Consider the following 27,996-nt stretch of genomic DNA (forward strand, 5'->3'; position numbering starts at 1 on the left):
CTGCTCCCTCCTGCAGTACCAGTCCATCCTGGAGAAGCAGACGTCTGACCTCATGCTTTTCCACCACCACTGCAAACTTAAGGAGGATGAGGTAGCGTGCCATTATCTAACCTCTGACACTTCCCAGGCACCCTCGAGCCTCCAGCCCTCAGGGGCCGCACTGCCTTCCGGAGCAGGGGCTTTGCACCACCTTGAGGAGGCTCAAGAGCCTTCCCTCTTTAGATCATGACCCCCGACCCGTCGGAAGGTTAGCAAAAGGAGACTCGGTGGACCAGGGTGGCCAGGTTGAAAGAACCAGTGTTGATGCGTGCGGGGTGTGGGGGTTCTTGTGTACACATGTTTGGTGTGAAAGGACAGCCTCTCCGTATTGTTAGGGCTGTTAAAATACAAGAGACCCCAGGTCTCTCAGAGTTTAAAAAAAAAAAAAAAAAAAGGTAAAAGGCCCATTGAATCCCATATTTTCAGGAAAGTCGGCTCCCCCGGCACCTGCACAGCTGGTAGGATGCTCAACCCTTGGTTCCGAGGGGTCACCAAGTTCCATATTGTTTCTTCAGGCCGGGGTTTTAGAGCCGAGAGACTTAGTTTTAAGTGCATTCTGGACATTCACTTATATTGATGCTCTGGAGATACATATATATTAAGCAAAGAACGGCATGCCTATGAAATCCCAAGGAAATTCCAAAGACCCACAGAACTAAGACGGGTTTGGCAGGAGGGACACAGACAGCCTTAGCACCGTGGTTCTACGAAATAGGGCAGGCGGACTGATGGGCGTGCCTTCCCCTGACAGTTTCTCCTTTCAGACATAAGGAAAACTCCGAGGAGTATTGTAGATGGTGTTTTCAGTTAAAGACTAACTCCAGGGACTTTAAAGGGGGCCTTAGAGAGCATAGAAAATTCTTTAAAGGGCACAGTATGGCCTAGAAAGAGTCTGCAGAAAATGACTGGGAAAGGAAGGAAGAAAGGTTATCCCACAAAAATGTCATCTGGGGAGAATCTGTGAGCTTCAGCTGTGGTTTAATAGAGCGCTTAAGTGTTCAAACTGCCTGTTCACTACACACCCTCAACCGGAGTCCGGCTTAGATGAAGGAGCCCTGGAGTTCGCTGGGAGGCCACTTAGAAATCAGGGCCTGAAAGAGCTATTATTAATGATAGTCAGAGACAGGTGATGTGTTGCTGTGATGGCAACTCCATGTGTCAACAGGAACCAGGAACCCGAAGTCTGGCTTTTCGCTCTAGCACCACACCTGCTCAAGACAGCCATTCCCTGGGTCGCCTGAGGTGGCTGTCAGAGCTCCAGCAATCACATCCTTATACCAAACAACCCGAGTGAAAGGGAAGACAGGAAGAAAGTACATGCTTCCCTATTAAGGACGATTGCCAAAAGTTACACACACACACACACACACACACACACACACACACACGACTCCAGCTAGTTCCTAGGAAGCCAAGAAATGTCATGCTTAAGGAGCCATATTACTGCCCCCAGTCAAAATCAAATAGATGTCTGGTTGCTAAGGAGGAGGAGGCTAGGTATGGGATCCGGCAAGCAACTGTCACCGCCAGACCTCAGTCTGGGAAAGTGTTGTAAATTTTATTCTAAACATTCTGCCCACCTCTCTCGATGCCATCAACACAGAAGTATCACACAGCCCTACAGAGGGTTGGCTTCCACCAACAGCAGACCCTGAGATGAGCAGCTGAGCACCGTCAGGTACTGAACCCAGGAAGTGACTCTAAGAAACCCTCGGAGGTGTGGTCACAGAAGGGCAAATACCTAATGGAGTAGCTTACTTGCTCTAGGCAGTGGGGCTTCAAGCCCTGGGGCGAGCATATGGGCATGTGTGTGTGTGTGTGTGTGTGCGTGCGTGCGTGTGTGTGTGTGTGTGTGTGTGTGTTTATGTAACACACATACACACATTTAAAAATAGTGAGTGCTACAGGAATGTAAGTAGGATCAACTCCTTCTGCTATAACACATGAATAGCAAATACCTCTCTCTCCTCTCTCCCTCAGAGACACCTTAAACTAAATGATCCTCTCCTCAGAGGAATGTCACACGAGGCAGTTTAGTTCAGCCAGCTTAATTAATGGGCCAATCTCTGTCAGATTTGGACAGTTTGAAACAACATGAAGCCCGGCACGGTGGCTCTCCTCTTGACTCCTTGATCACGTATAACTCGACATGCCACCTAGCACACTCAACTACATGAAATCAGTTGCCAATTTCACCTCGGCCTTACGAGAGATGTGAAGCCGTGCCCCCTGTATGTATAGCTGAATCTCGCCCAGCCTGATGCATCCTAGAGATACCTGTGTCAGTGGTCACAGATTAGAAAAATAACTTACATAAGAATCGTGCAAATCTCAGGCAAACCTCGGATATATGGCCCCTCCCTTTCCCTTGGGTACTTGCTGGCCGAAAACTGCGTGCAGACGGGACTCTATGCTTTCCAAGTGAGATCTCTAGAGAGGGCCCGGGAAGGAAAGGACTTGGGCATTCCAAGTCCTTTCGGGAAAGCTCAGACTCATTTTTAGTCATCATTAGGTGTTTATTCTGTGCCTAGTAAATGTCAGAGAGACTGGGAGAAGACCCAGAAGGCACTAAGTGAGAAGTCAGCCTGCTCAGTCCTTCAGTCACACACAATTTATCCTAAACACTGCAGCCTTTAGACCCGTGCCTACCCTGTTCATCTAGGCATACGGTTTAGACGCTATGGGCTCTCGTGCTCTCATCCTTCTCTTTCCTGTTGGCGTGGGTTCAGTGTGGCTCCCCTCCTCCACTAACAGGTCACTCTCTTCGAAGAGGAAATGGGGAAACACGACAAGAACATGGGGGAAAAACTCCATCTGGCTCAAGAGCAGCTTGCCTTGGCAGGGGACAAGATCCTCTCCCTCGAAAGGAGCTTAAACCACTACCGGGACAAGTACCAGACGTCCCTGAGCAACATCGAGTTGCTAGAGTGCCAAGTGAAGATGCTGGAGGGGGAACTCAGCGGAATTCTCAATAAGGTAAGACCGAAGCCAATCCCTAACCCTGGAACCCTGGCGGGCGGACATTTCACCGGGTTCCCTCCACTGGTCCTAGCTTCTTCCACCCGAGACTCAAACCTCCCACCAAATGAGTTTCCCTGACCCCGAATATTGTACCACTCAGTTTTTTATTAACTTCCAGCTTTTATATCTCCTTTAAGATGACTCCTAACCAGGGATTGGGGTAAGGTGGGTGTTGGCTCTCAGTTGATAGAGTTCTTGCCTAGTCTATACAAAAACCATGGCACTACAGAACGCCCGTTTATCCCTAACATTACATAATGAGTTCAAGGCAGCTTCATTAGTCCCCATCTCAAAAAAAGGGAGGAGGAGAGAGGAGAGAGAGAGAGAGAGAGCCATTATTACGGAGACTGCTACATCAAAAGATGTGCTCGTTTGGAGTGATTGCCATGCAAACCAAAATGGTTCTATCATTTTACACCTTTATCAGCAATAATTAAAAGAAGCTTTATAATATATTTTATACCCTTCTAAGTTGTATTAAACTAAAGAGTAGGGCAAGAAAAATTTCCTCAATACAATCCTCATTTCCTTTAATCTTAATAGAAGCCAATTGGGTTCTCCAGAGGGGGAAAAAAACAAGCCTCGATGGATTTGCACCCAAGTGTCTGTAGGCAGAGATCTTGGCATAACCACGCTCAGGAGAAGGAGGAGCAGAGCTGGGCTAGACAAAGAGGAAAAGAGCTTTCCAGGCAGTCTCCCAAAGGCCTTGGATTACTCCAGGGGACACTATGGAGCAGCATGGACCTCCAGAGCAGGAGCTGAGGGAAAGATTGTCAGTTTTCTTCAAGCCAGGCAAGGCCCTTAGAGGGCCTGCAGCTAACAGCAGCCCTTGCAGCAGCTGGACAGGAAGCCCCAGGAAGCTGCTCACTACCAAAAATGGACCCAGCTTCCACCGAATTATAGTTTTAATTCTTCCCTTTAAAACACACACACACACAAAACCAAGCCTGTGTCGTTATTTTTGTATTGATTTATGGAAGCTGCTTAATAGCTGTAATAATAATGCCTTGCTATGCTGCAAGTAGTCTCCGCTGCCCGTACCATTTCACTTAACTTTATTATGACATCTTTACCACGTACAAGCTTTAAATATTTGCAAAGTCAAAGCCTCACGCCCCTATAGATTGCACGCTTTACACCTTGCCGTGGACGCTCATAGAAGTTTATCTCTTTTGTTATTTTTTAGCAGTTTTGTAAGTTTTCGTTTTTACGTCATTAGTACTCAGTCCATATGTGCATAGGAAATAAGATGCGGATTTAATTTTGCACTTACCTAAGTGATTCTCCAGTGGTCCCCCAACCATTCACTGACCATCCCAACCCTCCTGCAGTAACTCAGGCGCCTACCTGCCGGAGCACAGCCTCCGTACACAAGGCTGCCAGGACCCACGCTTCTGATGGGCTTTCCTTCCGCCAGTGTCAGCTGGGCTCCTGTGACTGACAGCCCGTCTGACAACACCTCATGGTCCCTCCCCCTTCACTGTTTGGATAGCTCACACGGTTCCCAACCATTCTTAGACTTCTTAATGAAATTCACACTTACGCTGGCTAACATATTCTATGTTATTGTGGAAGATTAGCAAGCCCTCTGGAAGATGATGTGTTATGATTTCATTCATTTGCTCTCATTAAGGGTTTACACTTCCCTTTATAGGCACATATTTTTTTTTCCTGAGTTTATTCCCGGGGATATCACAGCGGTTCCTGGTTTTACGAACTGGAGTTCTTTGGGTTTTGAGATATGGTCTCCTTATGTAGTGCTGGCTAGCCTTTCTATGCATAAAGGCCCTGAACTAAGTGCTGACAAATATGAATGCTCCAATGTCCAGCCTGAAGAGAAGCTTCTATACATTTAATCTCAAGGATTATAGGGGCTGGAGAGGCGGTTCAACAATTAAGAGCACTAACACTGGCTGCTCTTCCAGAGGACCCAGATTGATTCCCACCACCCTCATGGCAGCTTGCAACTGTCTGTAACTCCTTTTCCAGGGGATCTGATGCCCTCTTCTGTCCTCACTGGGAACTGCACACAACTGTGCACAGATACACTTGCAAGCTAAACATGCCTATACACTTTTTAAAAAGAATTATTACTGGTGTGCAAGAGAATTTATCCCTTACCAGACACTTTATTGAGCTTTCTTGCTAGATTTGCAACTGAATACCTGGATTTTCTAAACCTCACACTTTCACCTTCATATGTTACTCAAGCTAGGCACAGTGACATAATCCTTTAATCCCAGCACTTTGGAGACAGAGGCAGGTGGATCTCTGTGAGTTGGAGTCCAGCATGGTCTCTGTAGTGAGTTCCAGGACAGCCAAGGCTACATAGTGAGACTCTGTCTCAAAAAAGAGAGAGAGGGAGAGAGAGAGAAAATGGGAAAGAGGGATTGATGAGCTTGTGTTTGTGTTTCATCTCATCGGACTGAGCTACCTGTCAGAGCATCTTTGTTCCTAGATCTTACCATTAAGCACAAAGCTGTTCTCAGCAGCTTGCTAATCACCTTTCCTCAAGTTGAAGGTATGTCTGTTTATGTTGCTGCCAGACATGGTAGCACATGCTTATACTCTCAATACCTGAGAGGCTGAGGCAGGAGGATTGCAAATTCAAGGTCAGCCAGGGATAAAAAGAAAATTCAAAGCCAGCTTGGGCTAGACTTGTCCTTTAACAAAATAGGTAATATTTCTTCATATTAATAAATTTCAATACATAGAATAATCCTGTGTTCCTGGAATAAATTGTGCTTGACTAAGTTGTCACTTTTACAACTTTTTTATTATTAAATTTAAAGACACAGATTAGTTTGACAGTTTAAATTTCTTTCTATCTTATCTAGCTATGTGACAAATATAAATATAAATAGACATATTTATATGACTATATGACTATCTCTGTATATCACTATATGGCTATCTGTCTTAACTATTGATGTGATTATCTATTTATATGACTATTATAATATTGACTAGCACTCTCTCTCTCTCTCTCTCTCTATATATATATATATATAGCTATATGACTGACTATCTATATTTTTTACTGGGAATCAAACCCAGGACTTTGCACATACTAGGCAAGAGCTCTACACTTGACCTATGACCTCAGCCCCTTGTGTTCTCATCTCGTACTGGCATCTGACCTATGCCAGTTGTCCTAAGATGAATGAGGGTGCTTCCTGGATTTTTCTAAAGCTTTGGAACAGTCCCTATCACCTAGGAAATGGCTGTTTCTTTAAGACGACAAAATGACTCCAATGTTTGCGCGTCATTGTGCCTAGTCATGTACTTCACCTATTCTCCATTCAAAGACTTTCCTTTCTTTTGTTTTTGTTTTTCAAGACAGGGTTTCTCTGTGTAACCCTGGCTGTCCTGGACTCGACTTGTAGACCAGGCTGGCGTTGAACTTACAGAGATCCACCTGCCTCTGCCTCCCTGAGTGCTGGGGTTAAATGCGTATGCATACGCCACACCCGGCTGACTTTCCTTTCTTTCTCTAATAATCTCTTAATTCTTTCAAAAATGGCTATGAATGGCAAGCTTTTTCTCATCTGCCCAAAGACTGTTTGGACATAAACTCAAATGCTGGTCAGCTGGATGTGCAAGCTGACCAAGTCATCTTCGCTGGGGTCGCAGAGGGCCTTGCTGCATGATTTTGTGCTGCTTGGGACCAAAACCCAACCAGTGACGTCAACCCCTAGCTTGTGTTTCATAGGCCATAGGTCTTCTCTTTGCCCTGACCCTGGGGGCAGGACAGGCTAAAGATGTTTTGATTTAGTCTTTATTATTAAGCACTTCTCAATGCTTAACGAACTTTTCATCTGAAGATCTATGTTCAGGAAAATTTTCTTTTATGACTTAAATCAATTTCCTTTTTTTTTTTTTTTTTGTTCTACAGCATTAAGATGATATTAGATCCTGTAGGAATTTTCTTGCTGTCCTCACTTTGCTCTTATGTATCCCTGTATGGTAAATTCTTTACATGAGCATCATAAATCATCAATTTGGGATTTCTGGCTTTACCTTTCTCCAGCCTCACTCGGGGGCAGCTTTCATATCCAACGAACATAAGCTACTTCTAACTCTGTCTAAAGTTAGAGTGCTTCAGGAGTTAGGGAGAAGACGCGTTTAATGGAGACAAGCTCTGCCTGCACCCTGAGCTATTTTAACTGTGTGCCTCAGTTCCCCCGTTCCTACTGTGGACTGATGATAGGATGAGCAGTAAACTCCACACATGATCTCAGCTGTCTAAGGAAAAAATTTCATTGTAGCGGAGCTGAGGAGGTGGCTCAGTCAGGAAAGCCCTTCCTGGCACAGGGACCTGAGTCTGGATGCCCCAGAACTGATGGAGAAGTGTTGTGTGTGGTGGAGCATGTTTGTCATCCCAGCTTAGGGAACCAGAGATGGGAAGATCCCCACAGCTCACTGGCCAGCCACTCTAGCCTAACTGCAGGACAGTGAGAGACCCTGCTCAAAGGAGGTGGGAAGGGTTTCTAAAGATAACGCCTGAAGATTTCCCCTGGCCTCCACACACACCTGCACGCAACACACACTAAAAAACTAAAAAACATCTTGGCAAATAGTCCTATTGATCAGAGTGACGAGTGTCGTAGGCTCCTCAGAGGACAGTTATGTAAGTATCTTGGTTTCGGTTTGGGCCATAAACAACAGTCCCAATTCTAGGAATTGAATCTACACACCCACCAAAAAGTACTCGAAGGTACTCAAAAGACTGATGTGCAGTTCGGCTTCAAATTGCATTTTAAAGCAATTTGAAAGGACAGGATAGAAAAGGGATTTGAAAAGACAGGATAGCACATATGCCATGAGTAAGTCTCCAGGACAGCTTAAGTTTCAAGACTCCATTTTTATGTTTTACGAATCCAGCACAATCCATTATCCTATAGATTCAATACAATGTAAGAGTAGAGATAAAAGTTCTGGAAGGATGTGCCCTGTTTGTGCTCTCTGGAAACTGGAGAGGGTACAGGACATAGGCAAAGAGAAATAAATGCTTGCCCAAAGTGTCACAGGGTTTTCTTAAAAAGGAGACAGACACAAATATTTGTTGAATTTGACATTAGTTTTAAGAAAATAGACTGGGAGGCGACGGCTCAGTGATGTACTTACCCTGCAGTCATGGTGACCCAGGCTTAATTTCCCAGAGCCACGTAAAAAAGTCAAGCTTGAGAGTACTCTGGTACTTTTTATTTATTTATTTGGTTGGTTGGTTGGTTGGTTGGTTGGTTGGTTGGTTGGTTTTTTTGAGACAAGGTTTCTTTGTGTATCCTTGGTTGTCTTGGAACTCACTTTGAAGACACGGCTGGCCTCCAATTCACAGAGATCCTCCCGATTCTGCCTCCCAAGTGCTGGGATTAAAACCCTGTGCCACCATGCCCAGCATGAGAGTGCTCTTGTAATCCAATATTGAGGAGATAAGAGACCGAAGAATCCATAGGGCTTGCCGGCCAGCCAGTCCAGCCAGATCAGTGAGTGGCAGGTTTAGTAGGAAATTCTGTCTCAAAAGATAAACCAGAGACGGATAGAGGACGGCACGCACTAGTGACCTCTGGCCTCTACACACGTGAGCACACACGGGCATGTGTGTGCATGCATACAGAGAGAGAGAATACAACAGATCTACAGACAACAGCATGGAAAATATCCTCAACAAATTGTCAGGTGAGGACAGCCCTCACGACAGCATGCAGTGGCAGCCTCAGCTGTAACTTACGTAACTGTCCAGATGTGCACACAGATATGCCTAGAACATCACTTCACAGCTAAGAAAAGCACTGGCAACACAGGGTGTCACAGGGTCGGGGGGAGGGACGCGAGCCACAGAAGACACAGAACGTCCGGCCTTGAGAACTGTCGGGGACTTTCAGCTTGAGTCCCCTCTCTGGCTGGCATTTTTTTTTTCCTTTTGTTGAGGACGCCGTGCTAACCGGAGGCGAACCCATGCTTTTAGAACACGAGTCTAGTAGGACCCGGGAGTTGACTCACGACTTCCAAACAAAACCAATTCGTTGTCTCACAATGTCCCAGGAGCCCGAGAACAAGGGCGACCATCCGAAGGTGGGCTGCTACACGTCTCCCTGCACGGCTCGGGAGCACCAGGAGACCCTGAAGCGGCTGTCTCAAGTCTGGCAAAAGGTTTCCGAGCAGGATGACCTCATCCAGGAGCTCCGGAATAAACTGGCCTACAGCAACGCTTTGGTAGGCGCCTGACTTTAGAACACTGTCCTACCAGACTCCCCCTAGAGCCGGAAGAAAGGAAGAGAGGGAGCCGCCTAAGCTAACCTCTTTAACCGAGACTCCTCAAATACCGTGTAAATTTGCTCCCACCTCTTGCCCGTATTTTCTGTGGCGTGTGTGTCCTCATCATGTTCAATATTCTAATGAATCCAATATTCTGTGAGTTCAAAGACAGACTGGTCTACAAAGCGAGTCCAGGACAGCCAAAGCTACACAGAGAAACCCTGTCTTGAAAAAAACCAGAGAGAGAGAGAGGGACAGCAAACACAAATTGCAAGTTCTTCACAATCTTTAAAGTATCCATACTTTCACCCACTCCACAAGAAACTTCCTTAGCAAGAAAACCCTGACTGTGGCCTCTGAAAGATGAGGCACTTTCCCCCATAGCCTACCAAAGCCTGCTTCATAAAGCATGGGATCTCAGAAAGGGTCCAAAATGAGGCCACTGATAGACATGAGGCAAAGCACTCTGCCCGACATAAGACTGAGAGCACAACTCCTTTTCCATCCTACAGGATGGCACCGTGAATTCCATAACCCTACCACAAGTCTATGCTGCAGAGACGAACCCACCGCAAACACAGGGCCAGGAAAGCATGTGTGTTTCCCTGACCGGCCGTGTTCTGTTACAGGTTCTGGAGCGTGAGGAGACTCTGGTAAAATTACAAGCCGACTTCACTTCCTACACGGCCACCCACAGGGATCTCTCTGCCTCCTCGGATGAGTGTGATGACATCAAAAAGGTGGGGCTCCTTTGCTTCTCTGCGGGAGCAGATGGAGGGACATCGCTTCCGGTTTTCCCTGGTTGTTCTGTTTGTTTGTTTGTTTGTTTGTTTGTTTGTTTGTTTTTGATGCTGTAGTTTGCAAGTGTTCTGCACGTATGTAACCTTGGTCAGCCTTGCCAAACTGAAACTGGGCACAATGTACCCGACCCCAGAGACCGTGACGACGTCAGGTAGATTGTGAAATTCACACACCTCTTAAATCCACTTCTCAAGTCACATCCAAGCGAGACAGTACTCCTGTCGGCTTGACAGACTCAGAAAGACGTTACAGACTTCTAGAATCTGCCTAGAGTTGAAAAAAAAATATGGAAAAAATTATCAGTACAAACTCATTAGTCTTTTTCTTTCCAATTCTGATTTCTGTAACTTCAAAGCAGCATGAAAACTTGGCCTAAAGAAATGACTCAGCAGTTAGGAGCACTCAAGTTGCAAAGGACCCAAGTTGAGTTCTCAGCACCCACATCAGATGGTTCAATACCTCCAGTAACCTCCAGTACCTTCAGATACAGAACTATAACCTCCACAGGCACTAGCTCTGGCACACACAAGCACTTACCGACACACAAAATCACATGCAGACATGTGAAATATTTTTAAAGCAGTATCACAAGTTGATTCTATATTAAACAAGCAGTTAAGCCATATCAACAAACAGCAAGCTTTGATGAACCAGTAGTCAAAAATCATAGCTCCCATAGGCGAGCTCTTAAGTCTATCATGCTTAAACATGAGGTCCATGTTAACCTCAGGTTAACCAGCATGGATAACATACTGTAGAGAGTTAACGCAAGCCTGCATGGGCCTGGGTAGAGATGGGGTAAGCTATAGGAGCGAGAAGGAGCTAAGAAAGGAAACAACACACAAGTTCTCCAAGATGGCCTCTAGTGGACTCTTCAAGACTTTCCAATTCCAGAAAGTCAGATGACTGTGGCATGAAAACTGAACTCTGAAGGGCATCCTTGGAACTTTGAAGGTCAACCCCAGGTAGGGAAACAATGACGAAAAAACACAGACACTACCAAAGTCCAACTTAGTAAACAGATGAGTTTTATTGAGGTTACTTACAAGAATATGGGTGAGGGGTTATTTACTGGAGCATAAATAACTCAAAGATAGATGCACCATCAAAGCCTACCCCAGTATGGGTAACAACTCACAAAAGCTGGGTACCTGAGCACGCTGCACAGCCTGTAAGCAGCTCAACAGGTTGGATAGTGTCCTTTCCAGGTGACTCATTTGGTCTAACCATCCTCCAGATAACTTGGCAGGCTTCTGCTTCTTCCAGGCCTAGCCTCGGGGTCTTCTTTGCAGGTTGGCTTATCTAAAAGTCTTGTCTAAGACTCTCAGCTGACAACGAGGGGCCTAGTGAATCTGGTCAGTTTCAGGGACTTCCTGCAGCTATTTTGAATTGTTTACCTTCTGTCTTAAGAAACGTCTTGCATCCCTGCAGGATGAAATGTTTCGATCCTGGAGGAAACAGTTACACAATAACATCTCATCAATAGCTACTTTCTCATGACAGTGACCAAATGCCTGGGAAGACCTACCTTAAGGGAGGAAGGTTTATTTTGTCTCACAGTTTGAGGATACAACCATGTATCCTCACAGCAATGAAGTTATTGTGGCAGGAACAAGGCACGGCTTGGTCACACTTGAATCCATAGTCAGGAAGCAGAGAGAGAAGAATGCTGGTCCTCAGCTCACTTTCTCCTTTTCATTTAGACCAGGACCCCTGCCCAACATTCACAGTGGGTCTTCCATCTAAGCTGAACATTTCTGACTCTCATAAACATACCCAGGTTTGTAAGTCTTGTCACACTGACGTAAAGATTGGCCATCACAGCCTGTCTCCCACAATTTCATATTCCTACCCAAAGTTTTCACCTGTCAAGATGTGCTGCCCACAAAATCAGCTTCTCTCAGAAACCTCCCCTTCCCACGGTTGGCAGAGGCTGCAGTGAGCCTTTGAACCCTCACAGTGCCCACACAGGGTCACTGAGACTGTCCTGCATTTCTCCAGCTGTCACCTCTGTCTTTATGCTGCAGCTCTCCTTCCTGCTGACTTCAAAATCGAAAATCCCTCGGCACCCTGGATGCCAGGCAGTTCATCTCTGTGCCTCAACCCTGTGCCCTGCTTCCTCGGCACTGGGAAGACACTGCTTTCTTCAGAGTTGAAGGAAGTATTTGAACAAACTCTGAGCCTGACGCAACCGGATGAGCCAGAGTTCTTCATCTGCTCCCACTCTCCCCTCCCTTTTCCTGTTCTGGCCCCTGTGTTGTTCAACACAGAGCCTCTGTGTTGTTCCTTGTCCATGGCCAGTAGTCAATCTCTCTCTGTGTCAAGGCTCTCCCATAGAAGGGGCTGGAGAGATGGCTCAGAGGTTAAGAGCACTGGCTGTTCTTCCAACGGCTCTATATTCAATTCTGAGCAACTACATGGCAGCTCATAACCATCTGTAATGAGATAGGATGCCCTCTTCTGACATGCAGGCAGAATACTATATAAATAATAAATAAATCTTTAAAAAAAAACCTCTCCCATAGATATTCAGCATGCCTTCCCCAACCCTTCTCCAGTAAGTCTATACAGGGGTCCCTCCCAGTGAGGTCAACCCACCATCCTACTTACAATAGCAGCGCACACTCTGCCCGGCACAGCCTGTGTCCTCTCCTTCCATGTTCACTTTGCTCTGATGTGCCTTTCATAGCCTCACCAACCTCTGGCCACTTCTGGAGTCATTATCGTTATCAGGGTCTCACTCTGCTGATGACCAGCTTCACAAGGATTTGTGTCTGTGGTCTGCGCACCACTGCCCCTAGTGTTAAGGTCTGGAGCTCGGTGAAGAACTCGAGAGTATGCAGACACCAAAGATCGTTCTATTCTGCAGAAATCCAACATGTAATCATCACCATTCAGGCAAAATGGCAGCCCCTGGATGGGGTCACAGTGCCAATATAAAGCCAGTTAGAGAGTTTCCAAAGATAGTTAGGTCATCTTTATTCTGATTGGTGTAGGTTAGGAGCTTGGGTACGGGTGTTTTGGGGGGATAGGATTGAGCCAGGTCAGGAGGTTTGGGGGGATATGTTTGAACCAGGTCAGGAGTCAGTCATATGTTGGGGGCGTGCAAAACCAGCACTGAGCCACCTTAGTTCTCTCTGGCCAGATGTCCTGCATTCTTTGTGGTCATTCTTGTGACTGGAATTCCCATTTCTGAGAAATGGAAACTTGGGCCTACTCTGCCTTAGTAAAAGAATGAGGCCTGTCATGGGGGTCAGCCAGGCATATTTAACTGGGCCCTCTTACCAGTACCTGGGATGGTTCCTCGCTAAAAACTCCATTAGATATTGTTGCGGGGAGGACATTCTATTCGAACATGAGAAGCCTTTCATTTCCTCTTAAAACTATTTCTTTCAAAACATCTGTCAGATTGAGATGTAATTGATAAACCACAAATTTCACCAGTGGGTGTTGGTATATTCACAAGGTTGATCGTCATTGGCCCTGACCATCTCAAACCACTAGCAGTCTTTCCTCCTACCCTCACTGGCCAATTGGTACCCTCTTCTGTGCTGTCTGTCTCCAGGACATTTTGCCTTTAAGAAAGCACCTTTCCCAGGGTTACGGAGGTGGCTGAGTCAGTAAAATGCTTGCTATGCAAACATGGGCCCTTGAATTTGTAGCCCAGCACTCACATGGAGTTACAATGTCTGATCCCAGAGCTGGAGAAGCAGAGACAGATCCTGGGAACCAGACTAGCCAAGTAGGTGAGAGTCAGTGAGAGATCCTGTCTCAAAAAAACATAAGGTGGGAGAATGGTTGAGGAAGACACCCGAAATCAACCTCTGGCGCACACGCACACACACCACACGTGCAAACTCCTGCCTGTACGCACTTACATAGTACACTGAATAAGTAGAAAAGGAAGGGAGAGGTGGAGAAAGGTTGGGAGGGAAGGAGGTTGGTTCCTTGGTTCTCACCCTTCTCTGCTTCCATCCAACGCTTAGCTTCTGAAGCACCTGCAGGAACAGAAAGACAGCCAGTGCCTGCACATTGAGGAGTACCAGAACCTTGTGAAGGGCCTGAGCCTGGAGCTGGAAGCTGTGTCAGACCAGAAGAAAAACATCATGCAGGGTAAAACGGGACTGTGGGCCACGGCCGGGGAGTGGGAGGGCACCCGGCCTCCGATGGGTGAGGTGTGTTGTCCTGCCCAAACCAGACATGATGAAGCTGGAGCTGGAACTACACACACTGCGGGAGGAGGCAGCAGCCCATGTTGAGAAGAAGGACACGGATGTCGCCATCCTGTATCAAAGCCTGCTGGACCTGCAGCAGCAGTGCACAGAGACACAGAAGCTGGCCCTGAAGAAGGACCAGGTGAGCTAGCACCCTCTGGGTCCTGGTGGGAACAGCCAACGGGGCAAGGGTGAAGCCAGGCCTTGGGCAGAAGCTTCTCCGCCTGCTGTCTACTGTGGAAGTCTCACAGTCCTCTCCAATAACACCCACTTGTTTCTAATAACAAGAGAGCTGGGTATAAAGCTGGACACGGTGGAGCATGCCTGTAATCCCAGCACTTGGGAAGCTGGGGAAGGAAGGTTCTGAGGTCAGAACCAGCCTAGGCTCCATGATGATTCCCTGTCTCAAACACACACACTCTCTTGCAAATATCTTTTGAATGTCTAAACCAGAGAGTGCGAAATGTTAGTGCAGCCATCCTGTAGCCTACGAGGTCTATAGTCCCTATCATAACCTTGTTCCTGGGAAAACCTAGAACCAGAGCCAAGAACAGGAAGAATGTGAAACCATTGCTAGCACTGCTGGTCATCACAATCCGAACCTTGTACATTCCTCAGCGCTACTAAAAGTAATACAGTTGGTTTCCAGTCATTAAAACCTCTTGTGTTAAAATAAGGCTGTCAGAATAGAAGCATCTAGAAAAGTGGAGGAAAAAAAAAAAAAGCAAGAAGTCTAGAAATGCCTTCAGCATTCATCCGGCACTCTTGAGTGCCTAGGGTATGCCAAACACCGTTCCGTGCACTGAGACTCGTGCCACAAACATGAAAACGGCCCCGTCCTTGTGATGGATACCAGGCCATGGGTTCAAAGAGAGTAACAAAGTTAATGTGTGATCTTGACAGAGTGGTGGCAGAGCCTGATAAATTTCTGAAACGGCTTTGGTGGCTGTTTTACTGAGTTGTGATGGAGGGCCTCTCTGAGGAGGTGACACTGGGCAGAGATTTGAATGCAGTGGCAGAACTGCCAGGTTGGTCCCATGCTATAATGGCTAACACGGAGAGAGAGCTGAAGGCAGGGATCTTAAGGAAGAACAGTCCAGGCAGAGGGCTCGGCAAGCACAGGGACCCTCCGGGTGCGGGAGGCTAGCTGAAGCTGAGACAGGTTGGAGTTCCTGGACGCCAAGCCAGACAGGCAGCCTAGGTAGAACCAGGTCAGGCGCCTCCTAGAACATGGGTGTAAAGACTTGGGCCTTTTTCTAAGTAAGGCCAAAGCCTGCAGAGGGTTTTGAACTCAGGCAGCTCTGGCTTACAATCTGAAAGGTCCCCTCGGGCTACTGCACTGAGAGTAGCCCGAGGGGACCCAAAATGGTGGCAGGGAGCACAGGTAGAAGGTTCTTGGGATATACTGGCAATGGCATGCTAGTGGCTAGCATGAGGACGCCATACAGTCCTCCAACTGGCCCAATCGCCAGTGCTCAGGCCTCCCTCAGCACCCTTCTTTGATACCATCAGTTGCTCCAAGACAAAGATGAGAGACTACACGAGCTGGAGAAGAAACTGGCAGCAGCACAGAACACCCTCATGGAGAAAGAGATGGAGCAGGAGAGGCTACGGCACATTATAAAAGACCTCCAAACCCAGCTCCAGGGGACGACACCAAAGACATGCAAAGTGGACTGTGAGGCCCAGAAGCTGAAGGAGTGTCTTGAGGAGACCAAGGAGCAGCTGAAGGTGGCAGGTGAGACCCAGGCCCGCACTGCCCCACCACACTTCCAGCCCCGTCTCTCCAAATGGCTGCCATGGCTTCATCTCGTATCGATATCCCGGAAGTTCCCTTAACCGTCCTGAACTCTGGCCTCTAAATTTACAGTCCTCCTGCTCCTATCCTGCCCTCAGCCACCTTCGATGAATGAATGCCCCAGTCCAGTTGGCAGCAGAGACGATAGGCTCGCGCATTTCCTTCCTGATGTAACATTTTGGCTCTGTCTTCTCCAGGCCCTTCACCACACAGTTTCGTTTCTCCCTCCCTGGTTTTCGATCCCACCTCCCCCTCTTCACTTTCAAATATGCTCTGCTCTGTAGCATGTGCTGGGGACCTAGTACTCACCTCTCTGAAGAGACTGCTCTCTCTACTCACCAACCTCTTCTTGCCTTGGGTACAAGGTTTCTTCAGGATGATTACGATGTCTTTGGTTTTGGTTTAGTTTGGTTTGGTTTGGTTTGGTTTGGTTTGGTTTGGTTTGGTTTGGTTTGGTTTGGTTTGGTTTGGCTGTTGCTGTTTTGTTTTTGTTTTTGTTTTTTTCAAGTCAGGGTTTCACTGTGTAACAGCCCTGGCTGTCCTGGAACTCGCTTTGAAGATCAGGCTGGCCTCGAACTCGCAGGGGTCCACCTGCCTCTGCTTCCCTGAGTGCTGGGATTACAGGGGTTCCCAGTGCTGGGATTCCCAGTGCAGGGGTTTGCCTGGCAAAATGACAGTGTTCTTAACTTGATTGATAGTCATACTGCTGAGCTCATTAAACACCCAATGTGTGAGCCACTCTACAGGACAGGAAATGCTTGGTGAATCTGCTCTCGACATAAAAAGATCCGTCTCAACTCCTCTCTCTCCAGCTCTGTCCTGACATTAGCCACCCACACTCAGCCCTCAGTCCCACCAAGACCTCACGAGTGTTCCCTTTTCTCCAGGCTCTGACCAGAGACCTCCCTCCCTGAAGGTGCTTCCTGGGCCCTATCTGGTTCTATATCCATTCTTTAACCAGCTTCCTCCTCAGAAACTTTGCAGCTCTGATCAGTCCTGCCATGGAAGGATAGCATCCCATTTCCTCCTCTCAGCTTTTCCAAACTGGGAAATAATCTCATCCATGTTTTTTTGTTGTTTGTTTGTTTTTTAAATCTCCCTGTCTCCCTTTTACAAAAATGTATAATTGCTACTTCTTTCTTCTGGTAGACCAGAACAGGACACTTCAAGGAAGGAATGGGAGAATTGTGTTTAAAGAAGAATAGCTGTAGAGTGAAGGAAACACACTACAAAAAATATATATATATACCAGTGACAACTCAGCAGGACCTCTTCCCCCAGTGGAGGCAGGAAACTGAAAGGATATTGATGGAAGTCTTCTCTAATTGAATGCATTCCTGTTTGTTTGTTTGTTTGTTTGTCTGTCTGTTTGTCTGTTTGTGTTTGTTTGTGTTTGTGTGTTTGTGTTTATTTGAGGCAGAGTCACACTATGTAGCTTTGACTGGTCTGGAATTCCTTATGTAGACCAGGTTGGTCCTGTGGAGCTCTTCCTGCCTCTGCCTCCAAAATACACCACCGTGCCCAGCGGGCACTGTGATTTTCCTAATGTGCTCTTTCCCTTACATAGATCTCCGAGTACAGTGTCAAGTGTAAACATTCCTCTCCTGCTGTTAATCTCCTGATCCCTCTCTGATCCACCTTCTTGCTCAGCTGCAGCCTACCATCCCTCCCAGTTTCCATCCCAGCTCAGCTAGTCATCCTTCACCCACGCACTCTCTCCACATTCCCTTCACCGCAAATTTGTTCCCACAATCCCCTCCTTCTAAGGCTGTGTCATCTTCCTCCCTCATCACAAGTCCATTCACAGCTGTCACAGCTGCGTCTGTGGGCAGTGTGAGTTTTAACACTGCAGAGTTCTTGGGCTAGGAGGTAGCTTGGTGCTAGACTGTTTGGGTCCCCAGCACCCAAAAAATAAGTCAATAAATTTCAGTGTTCCTTATGATGGACAGCCAACAATAGTGCTCACCAGATTAAACCCCTTGAGCCCTGGGATTTGTCCCTAATGACAGAAGGAGTCACACAGGAGATGCTGAACAGTTTTTCTGAATTTGTTTAATTTTAATCAGGAAGGGATCCATGGCCAAAGGGTGGTTGAAGACAGACAATTTAGCAGAACTCCTGATGGCATCAGGAGAGGTGAGGATAGGTTGGCAACTGAAGTATGTCACAGAATAAAAGACTTAGTCTTTAGCGAGTCCTGACTGAGCCTTCTACGTGCTCCCTCTCACATGGAGCCTTCCTTGGCTGCTTCAGATCAGAAGCTAAACCAGTGTAAGGACGAAGCACAGCTGGCCAAAAACAACCTTCAGGACGCTCATCGGAAAATTGAGAATTTCCTTCTCCTGGATAAGGAGAAGACAGATGTCATTGAAGAGCTGCAGAGTCAGGTGCAGAAGCTGAAGAAGGAGCACAAGGCGCATGAAGAGGACCAAGCAGAAAACAGGTACCCCAGCCCCAGCCCCAGCCCACAGGTTGGCAGCTGCTCAGCAGTAAGATAGTGACATGTCAGGACCTAGGGTGGGACCATCGCCACAATCCATCAACACAGGCCCTGAAGCTCCCGCTGTGGTCACCTCATTATAGGAAGCGGCTCGAGGAGCTGGCCTCAGAACTCTGTGAAAGCCAGAGGAAGCTTTCAGTTTCAGACAAGGAAAAGCTGATGCTTCAGAACACCCTGAATGAAGATGAGAGGAAAAGAAACCAGTTGCTTGATGAAGCCAAATGTAACGATCAAAAGGTAAGAGAGAGGCAGGCAGCCACCTCCAGCACCTGCCCTGCCTGAGGCTAAGTGGCTCAGTCTCCACTAACTTCCCAGAATTTGTGTTAAACTGTTTCACCAGCCATTCAGGACTAACAGCGAGCATTTTCAAGGATTATGCTTAGACATCAACGTAACCAGAGGACTGATTGGGGTGTTGTATTGGTTGCTTTTCTGCTGCTGTAACAAAACAGCCTAGCCAAGGAAATTCGGAGAAGAAAAAGTTTATTTGGGCTTACACTGCAGAGCATTCCAGTCCCTCAGGACAGGGGTGGGAAAGGCTGCAGCAGGGTGCTTTGAGGTCTCAACCTGAACCACGAGCACAAAGCAGGGACAGGACAAGGCCTTACATTCCCAAAGCCCATCCCCAATGACATACTTCTTCCAGCAAGGCCACATAGCCTAACACCTAACCCAAACATTGCCCACAACTGGGGACCAGGCTCCTCACGTAGGAGCCGATGAGGGATGTTCTCATTCAAACCAACACAATTGGTTCATTCATTCCTTTGTTTGTAGTAAATGCTCAACCTCCACTGACCTATTTCCACTGCTCTTCTTCTGATGACTGTCCTTGTCCATCAATTGAAAGTCTTTGATCCCTGATCCTTTTGTGCTCTTCTGAGATTCACTTTATTCAAAGAGGTTTTTGTGTAAAGAGTTAGTTAAGTGGGCAAGAAGGTCTGCATTATAGAAACCAGACCCATAAACTGGTTTAGCTAAACAAAGAAAGGTGTCTCAAAACATTAAAGCGAATGTTCCCACCTCATACACAGGGAGGGAGAGCTGAGAAGTCACCCTCAAAGTTGTTTCCACCCTTCCCTGGATTTTTTTTCCCAAATATAATAGTATAGAACTGTCTTCCAGCCTACTCTTCCTCCACCCCTCCCTTCAGCAAAGGGAGCTAACAAATGCCAGAAACAAGCTAGAAGAGGAACTTCTGGAGGTTAAAATATTACTGGAGGAGAAACGGGAGCAGCTGAAAAAGAGCAAAGATCAGGAAAAGTTGCTGGAAGCAGAAATCGAGGCTTTGCAACAGGAAGCGAAAAAGAGGGAGAAGACGGTGAGAGAGAGAGGGAGACCCTGGGAAGACTGGGCTGTGAATTGGGGGCTGAGAGGGTGGGCAGACAGCCAGGAAGCTCAGCAGAGGATGAGAGCCCAGAACAACCAGGGCAGAGGAGGACCAAAGGGATGGCAGTGGGGGGAAGAAGTCTCAGAGTAACCCCTCTCGGGGGGCCCGGGGGTGGTCTTTGCTGTTTACTCTCAGGCGAAGGAGCACCTGAGGAAGCTGGAGGAGGAGAAAGAGAACCTGCAGACGGAGCTCAACAGCTGCTCCTCACACCTGGAAAGCGCTACCAACAAAGTCAGCAACTGCAACAGGGTCATCCAAGAGCTCAACGCAGAGGTGAGCAGAGAGCAACCCCAAAGAAGGGGCCATGCCTCCCCCAACCCGACTTGGCATTTGTCCTCTCCCCGGCTTGGCTGCCTATACCTGCTGAGGCCCTGGCAGCTCATCTCTGTCTTTTAATGGGTGGCAGGTTGCTACAGACCCTGGTATCTGATGGGGGGCGGGGGAGTTCTTCCTTAAGTAACCATACTTGGGGAACCCTGCCCCCACCAAAAAAAAGAGGAACACTGCATTCCAGCTCCAGTTTAAATATGCAGAAGAAAGTCACGGGGCTGTGACATGGTCTAGGAACTACACTGGAACTCAGCCATTCTCTTTACATACCTTCCATCCGCTTCGCTCTCAACAACGTATATACCACTGTGAGCCCCCATTTGCAAAGGAAGGAAAAGCTGAATCCCAGGGCCACTAATTAGTAAGTGATGGGATGAAGCAGTGTTTGAACCTGGATCATCCAGCTCTAACGCCCTCCCTTTTTTCCAGCACACACAGTGATGCTTTCCCACAGCAGAATATATAATATCATCTTTTCTCCTTAACTCAATACTATGGTAAAAAGTAATCAGAATTTTGGCTCATCGTTGTGTTTCTAGTTTGAGTCCTGCTTGTGTGTGTCTCTTTTTTACATGCTTGGAATAATCTAAGAAATGAAATAAGGCCGGTGCAACTAGAAAGTACTGATAAGAGAGACAGGTGTACGACAAGACTGGAAAGATAAGTAGAAACGGACCTCGTGGCCTCTGTTAAGAAATTTTGAGTTGTATTTTAAAAGCAATGAAAATCTATTGGTAGAATTTCCTCAGAGGGACAAAACATATGGAACTCTGACTAATGTGTTGGGGGAGAGGTGAGTGTAGCATTGAGGCAGCCGTTTAGGAGGATGACCAGATTAGGGTGGCCCTAGGGAAGATCACGGACGGGCCAGCCATGGGACAAAGCCAGGAAGCAAGGATAACGTAGGGTCTACACATCCTTAAGGTTTCCCTTCTGCTTCCCGACTTAGAAACACAGCTCTCTGTCCCGGACTTAAAGTCTACAAGGAGGTGACTCACTTTGTTCATAATAATTCACGCCCGTGTGGTCACAGATAGGCTACAAAGCCTTTTTACGTGCGTCGTCCCGGTTGTTCTTCGCAAACACTGTATGAAATCGCTGAAAGGTTCTCAGGCTGTGAAGGAAGGACCGAGGACCTGAGAAATAAGTGATGGGATCTGGACCTAAACCCAGATTGTGTGATTCAACATCTCGACTGCCTTTAACCACTCCGGTGTACTCATTGCCAAGTGTAAAATGTAGGATTGTTTTAAATACAGTTCGGTCAAAGTTGTGTTCGTTGGGCCCCCTTATACCATACAATATTTGAATCTCCAAATAGACAGTATAACTTTCCATTCAACTAAAAAATTGAAGGTTTATTATATGACTGTTGTGTGGCTACTTTGTGTTGTGCTCTAAGGTCCAGCAAGGACGTAGAGACGACTAAAATGCATACAACTAAAATGCTCTATCATCACTATTAGCTTGGTGTTGGAGTCTAGATCTGTGTGTGTGCAGGCGCTCACGGGTATCTGTGAACATGTGTATGTGTGCAAGTGGAGACCAGAGGACAACTTACGGTGTCAATTTCGTGTGTCATCAGTCTTTCTTGTTTTGGGACAGGGTTTCTTGGTGGCCTAGAAATCACCAGATAGGCTAGTCTTCTTGGCCCGCGAATCCCAGGGATCCTCCTGTCTCAACCTCCCCAGCACTGGGATTAGTTATAAGAGCATACTGCCATAACCAGCATCTTTTTTTTTTAAATTTTATGAGTGTGTGTGATTTGTCTACATGTATGTCTGGGTAGAACACAATGCCTGTGGAGGCCAGAGAAGGCCTCAGATCCCCCAGGACTGGAGTTACAGATGTTTGTAAGTCACCATGTGAGTACCAGGAATTGAACTCGGGTCCTCAGTAAGCAATCTCTCCAGCAATCTCAAGACCCATCTTTTTTTAAAGCGGTTCGAGAAAACTAACTTAACTCCTCACAAGCACTGTGCAGTCCGAGCTGTCTCCCCAGACCAGATCGACGTCTTTGTATCTGTGACACATACCCCGTGTACTTAGCATGTCCCGGTGCTGCTTATTATTGGAGATATGGTAGCCATAACGGGTGGCGTGGCTAGAGAGATGCAGGGAAGCTTGGAAAGGGCTCTGTGTTCCATGACAGGGAGATGACAAGATGCGAGCGTGAACGCCAGTCTTCAGCAGTTTATGGCAGAGAACCCAACTCTCGTCTCTCTCCTGCAGTCAGACATCTGTGGCCAGGGACAGCCTTGATAGTGTGTCCTTGTTCCCTAAAGATAGCCCGCCAGAAAGACTCCATCATGAGTCTGCAGACGAAGCTCGACTCAGCTCTACAGAAAGAGAGGAAGTTAATGCAGACCATGGTCAGTAAGGAAGCCTACGAAGAAGCCGTACACAAGTCGGGCATCTGCCAAGATGACCTGACACAAGCTCTGGAGAAGGTGAGGTCACGCTGGTTCTCCACCAAGGGAGAAGTTCAGGAGCTCTGAGTGAGCAGGAGCCAACCACTGACACTCCTCATTGCTTTTCGACTCTTGCCTGGACAGGGCTGTCCTGCCCAACGAAAGCCTGCATTCTCTTAGTTTATATGTTGCGTTTGTCGTGGGGTGGTAGAGACGGTCTTTCTACTCACGGGTGATTCGGGGACAGGGTCTTTCCCAATCTCTGGGGATCATGCCTACAAATCAGTGGATCTGAGTAGAAAGAAAGGAAACAGATGGAGGAGGATAAAAACCAGGGAGGGACATTCAGAAAGCCAAGCACTGTCCTTCCCCACCCCTCTTTAACACTGGCAAGCTGACCGTGGCCAGAGGACAGAGAAAGCCTGGAGCCTTCTGTACTAAAGATTCAGCTCAGAGGGCCAGGGGCCCTGGTGACCACTCTAATCCACTCTATCTTTGCCGGAAGCTCACTCATGCCACCTCTGAGACAAAGAACCTGCAGCACATCCTGCAACAGACCCAAGAGAAGAAAGCTCAGCTGGAAAATGAAATCATAGCTTACGAGGAAAGGATGAGAAAGCTCAACGTGGAGTTAAAAAAATTGCAGGGCTTCCACCAGCAGAGTGAGCTAGAGGTGAGGAGGGGCCGGTGGGGCACTTGGGCTGCCTTCCTCTTAGAGGTTCACAAGGTCACCTTTTGCATGCAGAACTATTTAGCACTCAGCCATACTCTTTGGCTCCTGGGTTCACCCCACCTTCTGGAATGCCAGGCAGGCAGGAAGATCAGAGCAGGGGTGCCCTCTGCTGGTCACTGAAAATAAAAGGCATCTTCCCAAGCCAATCTTCCCAGGTGGAGAGGTCGCCTCGTCTGGTCCCTGCCCCTGCCCACCCCTGCCCACCCCCATCACTTTGCACTCCTGAGCAGGTGCACAACTTTGACAAGAAACTGGAGGAGATGAGCTGCCAGGTGCTGCAGTGGCAGAAGCAGCACCAGAATGACCTCAAGATGCTGGCGGCGAAGGAGACGCAGCTTCGGGAATTCCAGGAGGAAATGGCCACCCTGAAAGAGAACCTCCTTGCGGATGAGAAGGAGGTGGGCCCTGTTTGGATTCTGCAACTTTATTCCAGGCTGCTACCCGTTCTCCTGTGGTTTTGTGTTATAGAGAGATATCGACCAAGACCCTGTCTCAGCAAAGGACAACAGTTAACACTCACAAACCCCCAGTTCCCGTCCTGTCAGGTTTTGCCGCCCAACTGGTTAAGTGGCCTTCTAGATATGGCCCATATCCAAAAGCCAGAGCAGTACCATTCATGGCAGGAGTCCTAGGACATCTTAGAGTGGCCACAGGGCCCTTGTTTAAATGAAAAAGAAGCACCTCTTCTCCCTGGTTCTCTTCCCCCATCTGTTGTGACAGCAGCTCAGCACACCATTGTTTTAGAACAAGTCGCTTCACTGCCATTAGCCTGAGAACCATTGCTGTAAATGGACAGGTCTACTGTGTCTGCCAGGACTGGTGCCTCCTCAGTGGCATCACCACGGTGAAGAATGCAGCTCTCGAGTGTGGCTGCCCTGGCCCCCAGGTTGGGCAGGGTTGGGCTGTTTTGGGGTTTTGTTGTTGTTGTTGTTGTTGTTTTCTCGGAAAGAAAAATCCAGACTGGGGGAGCAGGGTAGCCATCCGCACCCCCATCCCTTACAGTCCCATTCCCTTGTCCCATGCAAAGCCATGCTGCCTGTCCCCGAGGCCGACAACCAAAGACACCTGTAGGATCCACCAGGACAGTGATCAGATTATGTGCAACATGGAGCAGTGGGCAAAGGAGCAGAAGTAAGTGCCTGAGACAAAAGTAGCGCGGCAGGTCCCACGGCCGGGCCAAGCTGAGGACCGCAGGAACCAATCACACATGCCTGCACACAAGGGTTGGCCATCAGACAGAGCGGGGATGGGGGTCTCACCCCTTCAGGCGGGTTTGCAAAGCCTGCAACACAGCAACAGAGTATCAGCGGATGCAAGGCACACCTCCCAGGATGCAAGCTTCCTCTTCCCAACGGGATCCAGGCTCACGAGGATCCCTTGAACCCATTCCCTTTGTGATTTGTCAAGGACTCACAAAGCTCTCCCTCTAGGGACAAGGTGCTGGGGGAGGCAAGGAACCAGCAGAAACCCTGCTGGGAAGATCCAGGCCCATCAGTGAGGTTCTTCTAGCTCATCTAGGGAAGAGCCATTCTTTCCCCCGTGTGTCTTATTACAGGATTGCCAATGAGAAACTTGGAAACAAGCTTCGAGAGCAGGTCAAATATATCGCCAAGCTGACTGGTGAAAAGGAGTAAGTTGTCCTCCCTACATGGTCGCCTCTTAGGACCGCCCCTGGCTGACAGACACCCCTGGCTGACAGATAGGGACCAGCCCCCCCCCAAAAAAAGAAAAGAGAGAGAGAGAGAAAGAGATCCAGATGGACCCTGAGACCTGAAGCAATCCCTTAAGTTGGATAATGAATTGGAAGGGAGAACAGGACCACTATGACACAGAGAATAAGAAGCCAGGGCCACTGAGAGAAGAACAGGACAGAGAGTTAGGGAATGCAGGGCACACCGGACCCTGCCGGGCGGCACATGAGCTAAAGGGCTGCAGAAGACAGACTGTCAAAGAGCAAGTGGACAACGCATGTGACCAGAGAAGAGGCTGAGGATCCGTTCCATCACATTATTACTTCTTAAAAGGACCATGACACTTTCTAATGGGGAAAAAAAAAACATTTTATGAAAAGATTTTAGCTAAAATAGCTGTCATAACCTTACCCAGGGGCAGGGGCCACCATAACTTCAAAGCCTGCCTGGGCTATATATTTAGTTCAAGGCCAGAGTGAGCAATTTAATGAGTCCTTGTCTCAAAAATCATAGATGAGGAAAAGACCTAGGGACATAGTCCAGTGGCAGCACACTTGTATGGTTTGAGCAAGACCCTCGGCTCAGTTCTTAAGACTGCCAAAAAAGATTAGAAAGGAAGAGATAACTCCAGGCTTTTTTATTATTATTATTTACAAAGTTCCAGAAACAGCCACTTCACCATGAACTCATTCTTGAACTTCTTTGGTCTTATTTGAAGGAAAATCATTTTTTAATACTAATAATAGCTCAACTAATATTTATTTAGCATGTGAGAAGCAGTATTCTAACTGTTTCGTACACATTGACCTTTTTAATCTTGCTAAGACCTCATGAGCTGAGAATATAAGCACTCTTTGACTTAGGGTAGGGCTACGTCTCGATAAAATTCATTATAAATTGAAAATACTATTCAGCCAAATATGCATTTAATACCCAAAATTTTTCGCGCAGAGCAGTGGCTGTGGTTGAACTGCAAGCTTCAGCCCATTGCCATTTCCCAGCGTCCCCTAAGACACTGGGCCACATCCTGCCAGTCTGAGAAAAAATATCCAAATTCAATTCCTATTGAGTGATATCATTTTCACGCCATTATGAAGCCAAAAATATTGTAATCTGAAGCATTAGCCAGGGTCTATCTGTAGTGATAGAGCCATTTGTAGAAGAGGAGAGAAATGATCCTGAAAGCTGAATGTCTTCCTCTGTCCCCACAGAGTCTCTGTCATTCCAGTGCTCTCAAGACTTGCTAGGAGAAATCCACAGGTTGATAATAGTTGACATCTGTTAAGCCATAGAGAAGATACTAAATTATCTTTCCTCTGCTCCATATCCTTGCCTCTACCAACACATCTGTAAAATGAGAAGAAAAATCTGGCCATGTTCTCAAAAGAGCCAGGAACCCTGTCCTCTCTCCTCTTCAGAAAGAGGAGCAGAGAAAACTAGGGTGTTGGCTTTGGGTGACGGCATTTCCCAGACAGAGCATCCAAAAAGTGAGAGCTGTCTAGAGTCGCCTTCTGGTTCTTCTCTCAGTTTCCATCATTTGTCAAACTGAGTCTTTCCATGAACCCCAGACAAGGCAGGCTTAATTGTCCCCATCAAAAAATACAGACCAGAGGCCCAGAGCTGGCAGAGGGGATCCTCTTCCTGGATCTTCCTCATGCCCCAGGTTCGGGACACAGGGTGTATGCCGGAACCAAGCTCTGAAAAGGTGGGCCCACCTCACCCCTTTCCTGTGACAGCTTCTGGGTCCTCCCCAACCAGGAGCCAAGCAGACCAAACCTTCCTCCTCCCCTCCCTCTCCCTCCTGCAGCCACCTCCACAATGTAATGCTCCATCTGCAGCAGGAGAACAAAAAGCTGAAGAACGAGATAGAAGAGAGGAAGCTGAAGGCCGGGAATGGGAGGATCTGCAACAAAGTCCTGAGCCCAAGCAAACTGGAGGCCACCACAAAGGCGAAGCCGTGCAGTGCGATGGGCTGGAGAGGAGTAGCCCAGGACCTGCCACGGAAAACAGATGTCACCAAGTACATGGGGATGCCCCACTTTTCGGGTGCGCGTGCTGCATGCTCTTGGCTCCCGTAATGTCTCCTTTCACTTGTCCCATGGACCAAAACTGCGATAATGTGCTGTTTTACTTTAAAGATCACTGGATTAGACTTCCTAAAGGAAGAAGCAAACAGGCTACTAGAGACCTTTGGTCACACATTTAGCTTGCCTTGGACCAGTGACCAATCCTTCCACATCTGTAATGTCCCTCAGATGTGACAGTGTTGGTGATACGCGAGTGCCTCGTATCTCACACCTATCTCTTTCCTGACTCCATCCCATTGTGGGGTGTAGGGAAAAGGAAAAAAAAATAGGCGTCTTCCTTCTTTTATTTGGCTGGAAACCCCACAACAGCACCCCAGCCCTCCACTCAGCCTGGGCCTGTGGTACTGTTCCTACCACCTCTTTATTTCATGAGACCCCAGATGTTACTCCACGACAGAGCTGCCTTAGCCATGAGGCTGGCCCTGAAGAAGTCAGCCATTCATTTCTCCTCAGATTAAAGCTTTCATTTCTTCCCTGCTCCCCCAGGATCCTCATATTCCTAGAATCGGACCATCGCCCTAAGCTCCTTTCTACTCGGTTTCTGAGGACAGTGAGTTTCCATCCCTCTTACTTGACTGGAACCAGCCCCTACGGTCATCTGTCAAGACCCCTGCCTAGTTTGCAAGATGTTCATGATTTATTGAGTTTTGTCTACTTCCTGAAGTAGAGTGAGCTGTGGTATCCCACTCCCCCCACCTCCAGGACAAACTATGAAATAAAGAC

The 27,996-nt window shown here is 47.6% G+C and overlaps 1 protein-coding gene across 1 annotated transcript; it reads left to right on the forward strand.

The window, feature by feature from the left end:
* Nucleotides 1-27,993, forward strand: Pmfbp1 (polyamine modulated factor 1 binding protein 1). Its single transcript, XM_055621320.1, has 20 exons — nucleotides 1-91; nucleotides 2,794-3,015; nucleotides 9,106-9,276; nucleotides 9,948-10,058; nucleotides 14,106-14,232; nucleotides 14,318-14,475; nucleotides 15,846-16,071; nucleotides 18,385-18,574; nucleotides 18,715-18,868; nucleotides 19,177-19,190; nucleotides 19,808-19,952; nucleotides 20,157-20,294; nucleotides 22,637-22,801; nucleotides 23,268-23,435; nucleotides 23,726-23,893; nucleotides 24,523-24,626; nucleotides 25,051-25,125; nucleotides 26,576-26,586; nucleotides 26,948-27,232; nucleotides 27,760-27,993. The coding sequence occupies exons 1-20, from the start codon at nucleotides 53-55 to the stop codon at nucleotides 27,774-27,776; spliced, it is 2,688 nt and encodes an 895-aa protein (XP_055477295.1). The 5' UTR covers nucleotides 1-52; the 3' UTR covers nucleotides 27,777-27,993.
* Nucleotides 27,994-27,996: the final 3 nt, after the last annotated feature.

The sequence above is a fragment of the Psammomys obesus genome, unplaced genomic scaffold (genome assembly GCF_907164565.1).
Source record: "Psammomys obesus unplaced genomic scaffold, mPsaObe1.curated_primary_1811, whole genome shotgun sequence".
NCBI classification, from domain to species: domain Eukaryota; kingdom Metazoa; phylum Chordata; class Mammalia; order Rodentia; family Muridae; genus Psammomys; species Psammomys obesus.

Excerpts from the sequence above, each read along its gene's own strand:
- Pmfbp1 (XM_055621320.1), top strand. The coding sequence starts at position 53 with ATGCTTTTCCACCACCACTGCAAACTTAAGGAGGATGAG. Across the intron at positions 9,277-9,947 it reads TGGCCTACAGCAACGCTTTG|GTTCTGGAGCGTGAGGAGAC; the intron begins GTAGGCGCCTGA and ends GTTCTGTTACAG. Across the intron at positions 23,894-24,522 it reads TCCTTGCGGATGAGAAGGAG|CCATGCTGCCTGTCCCCGAG; the intron begins GTGGGCCCTGTT and ends TCCCATGCAAAG.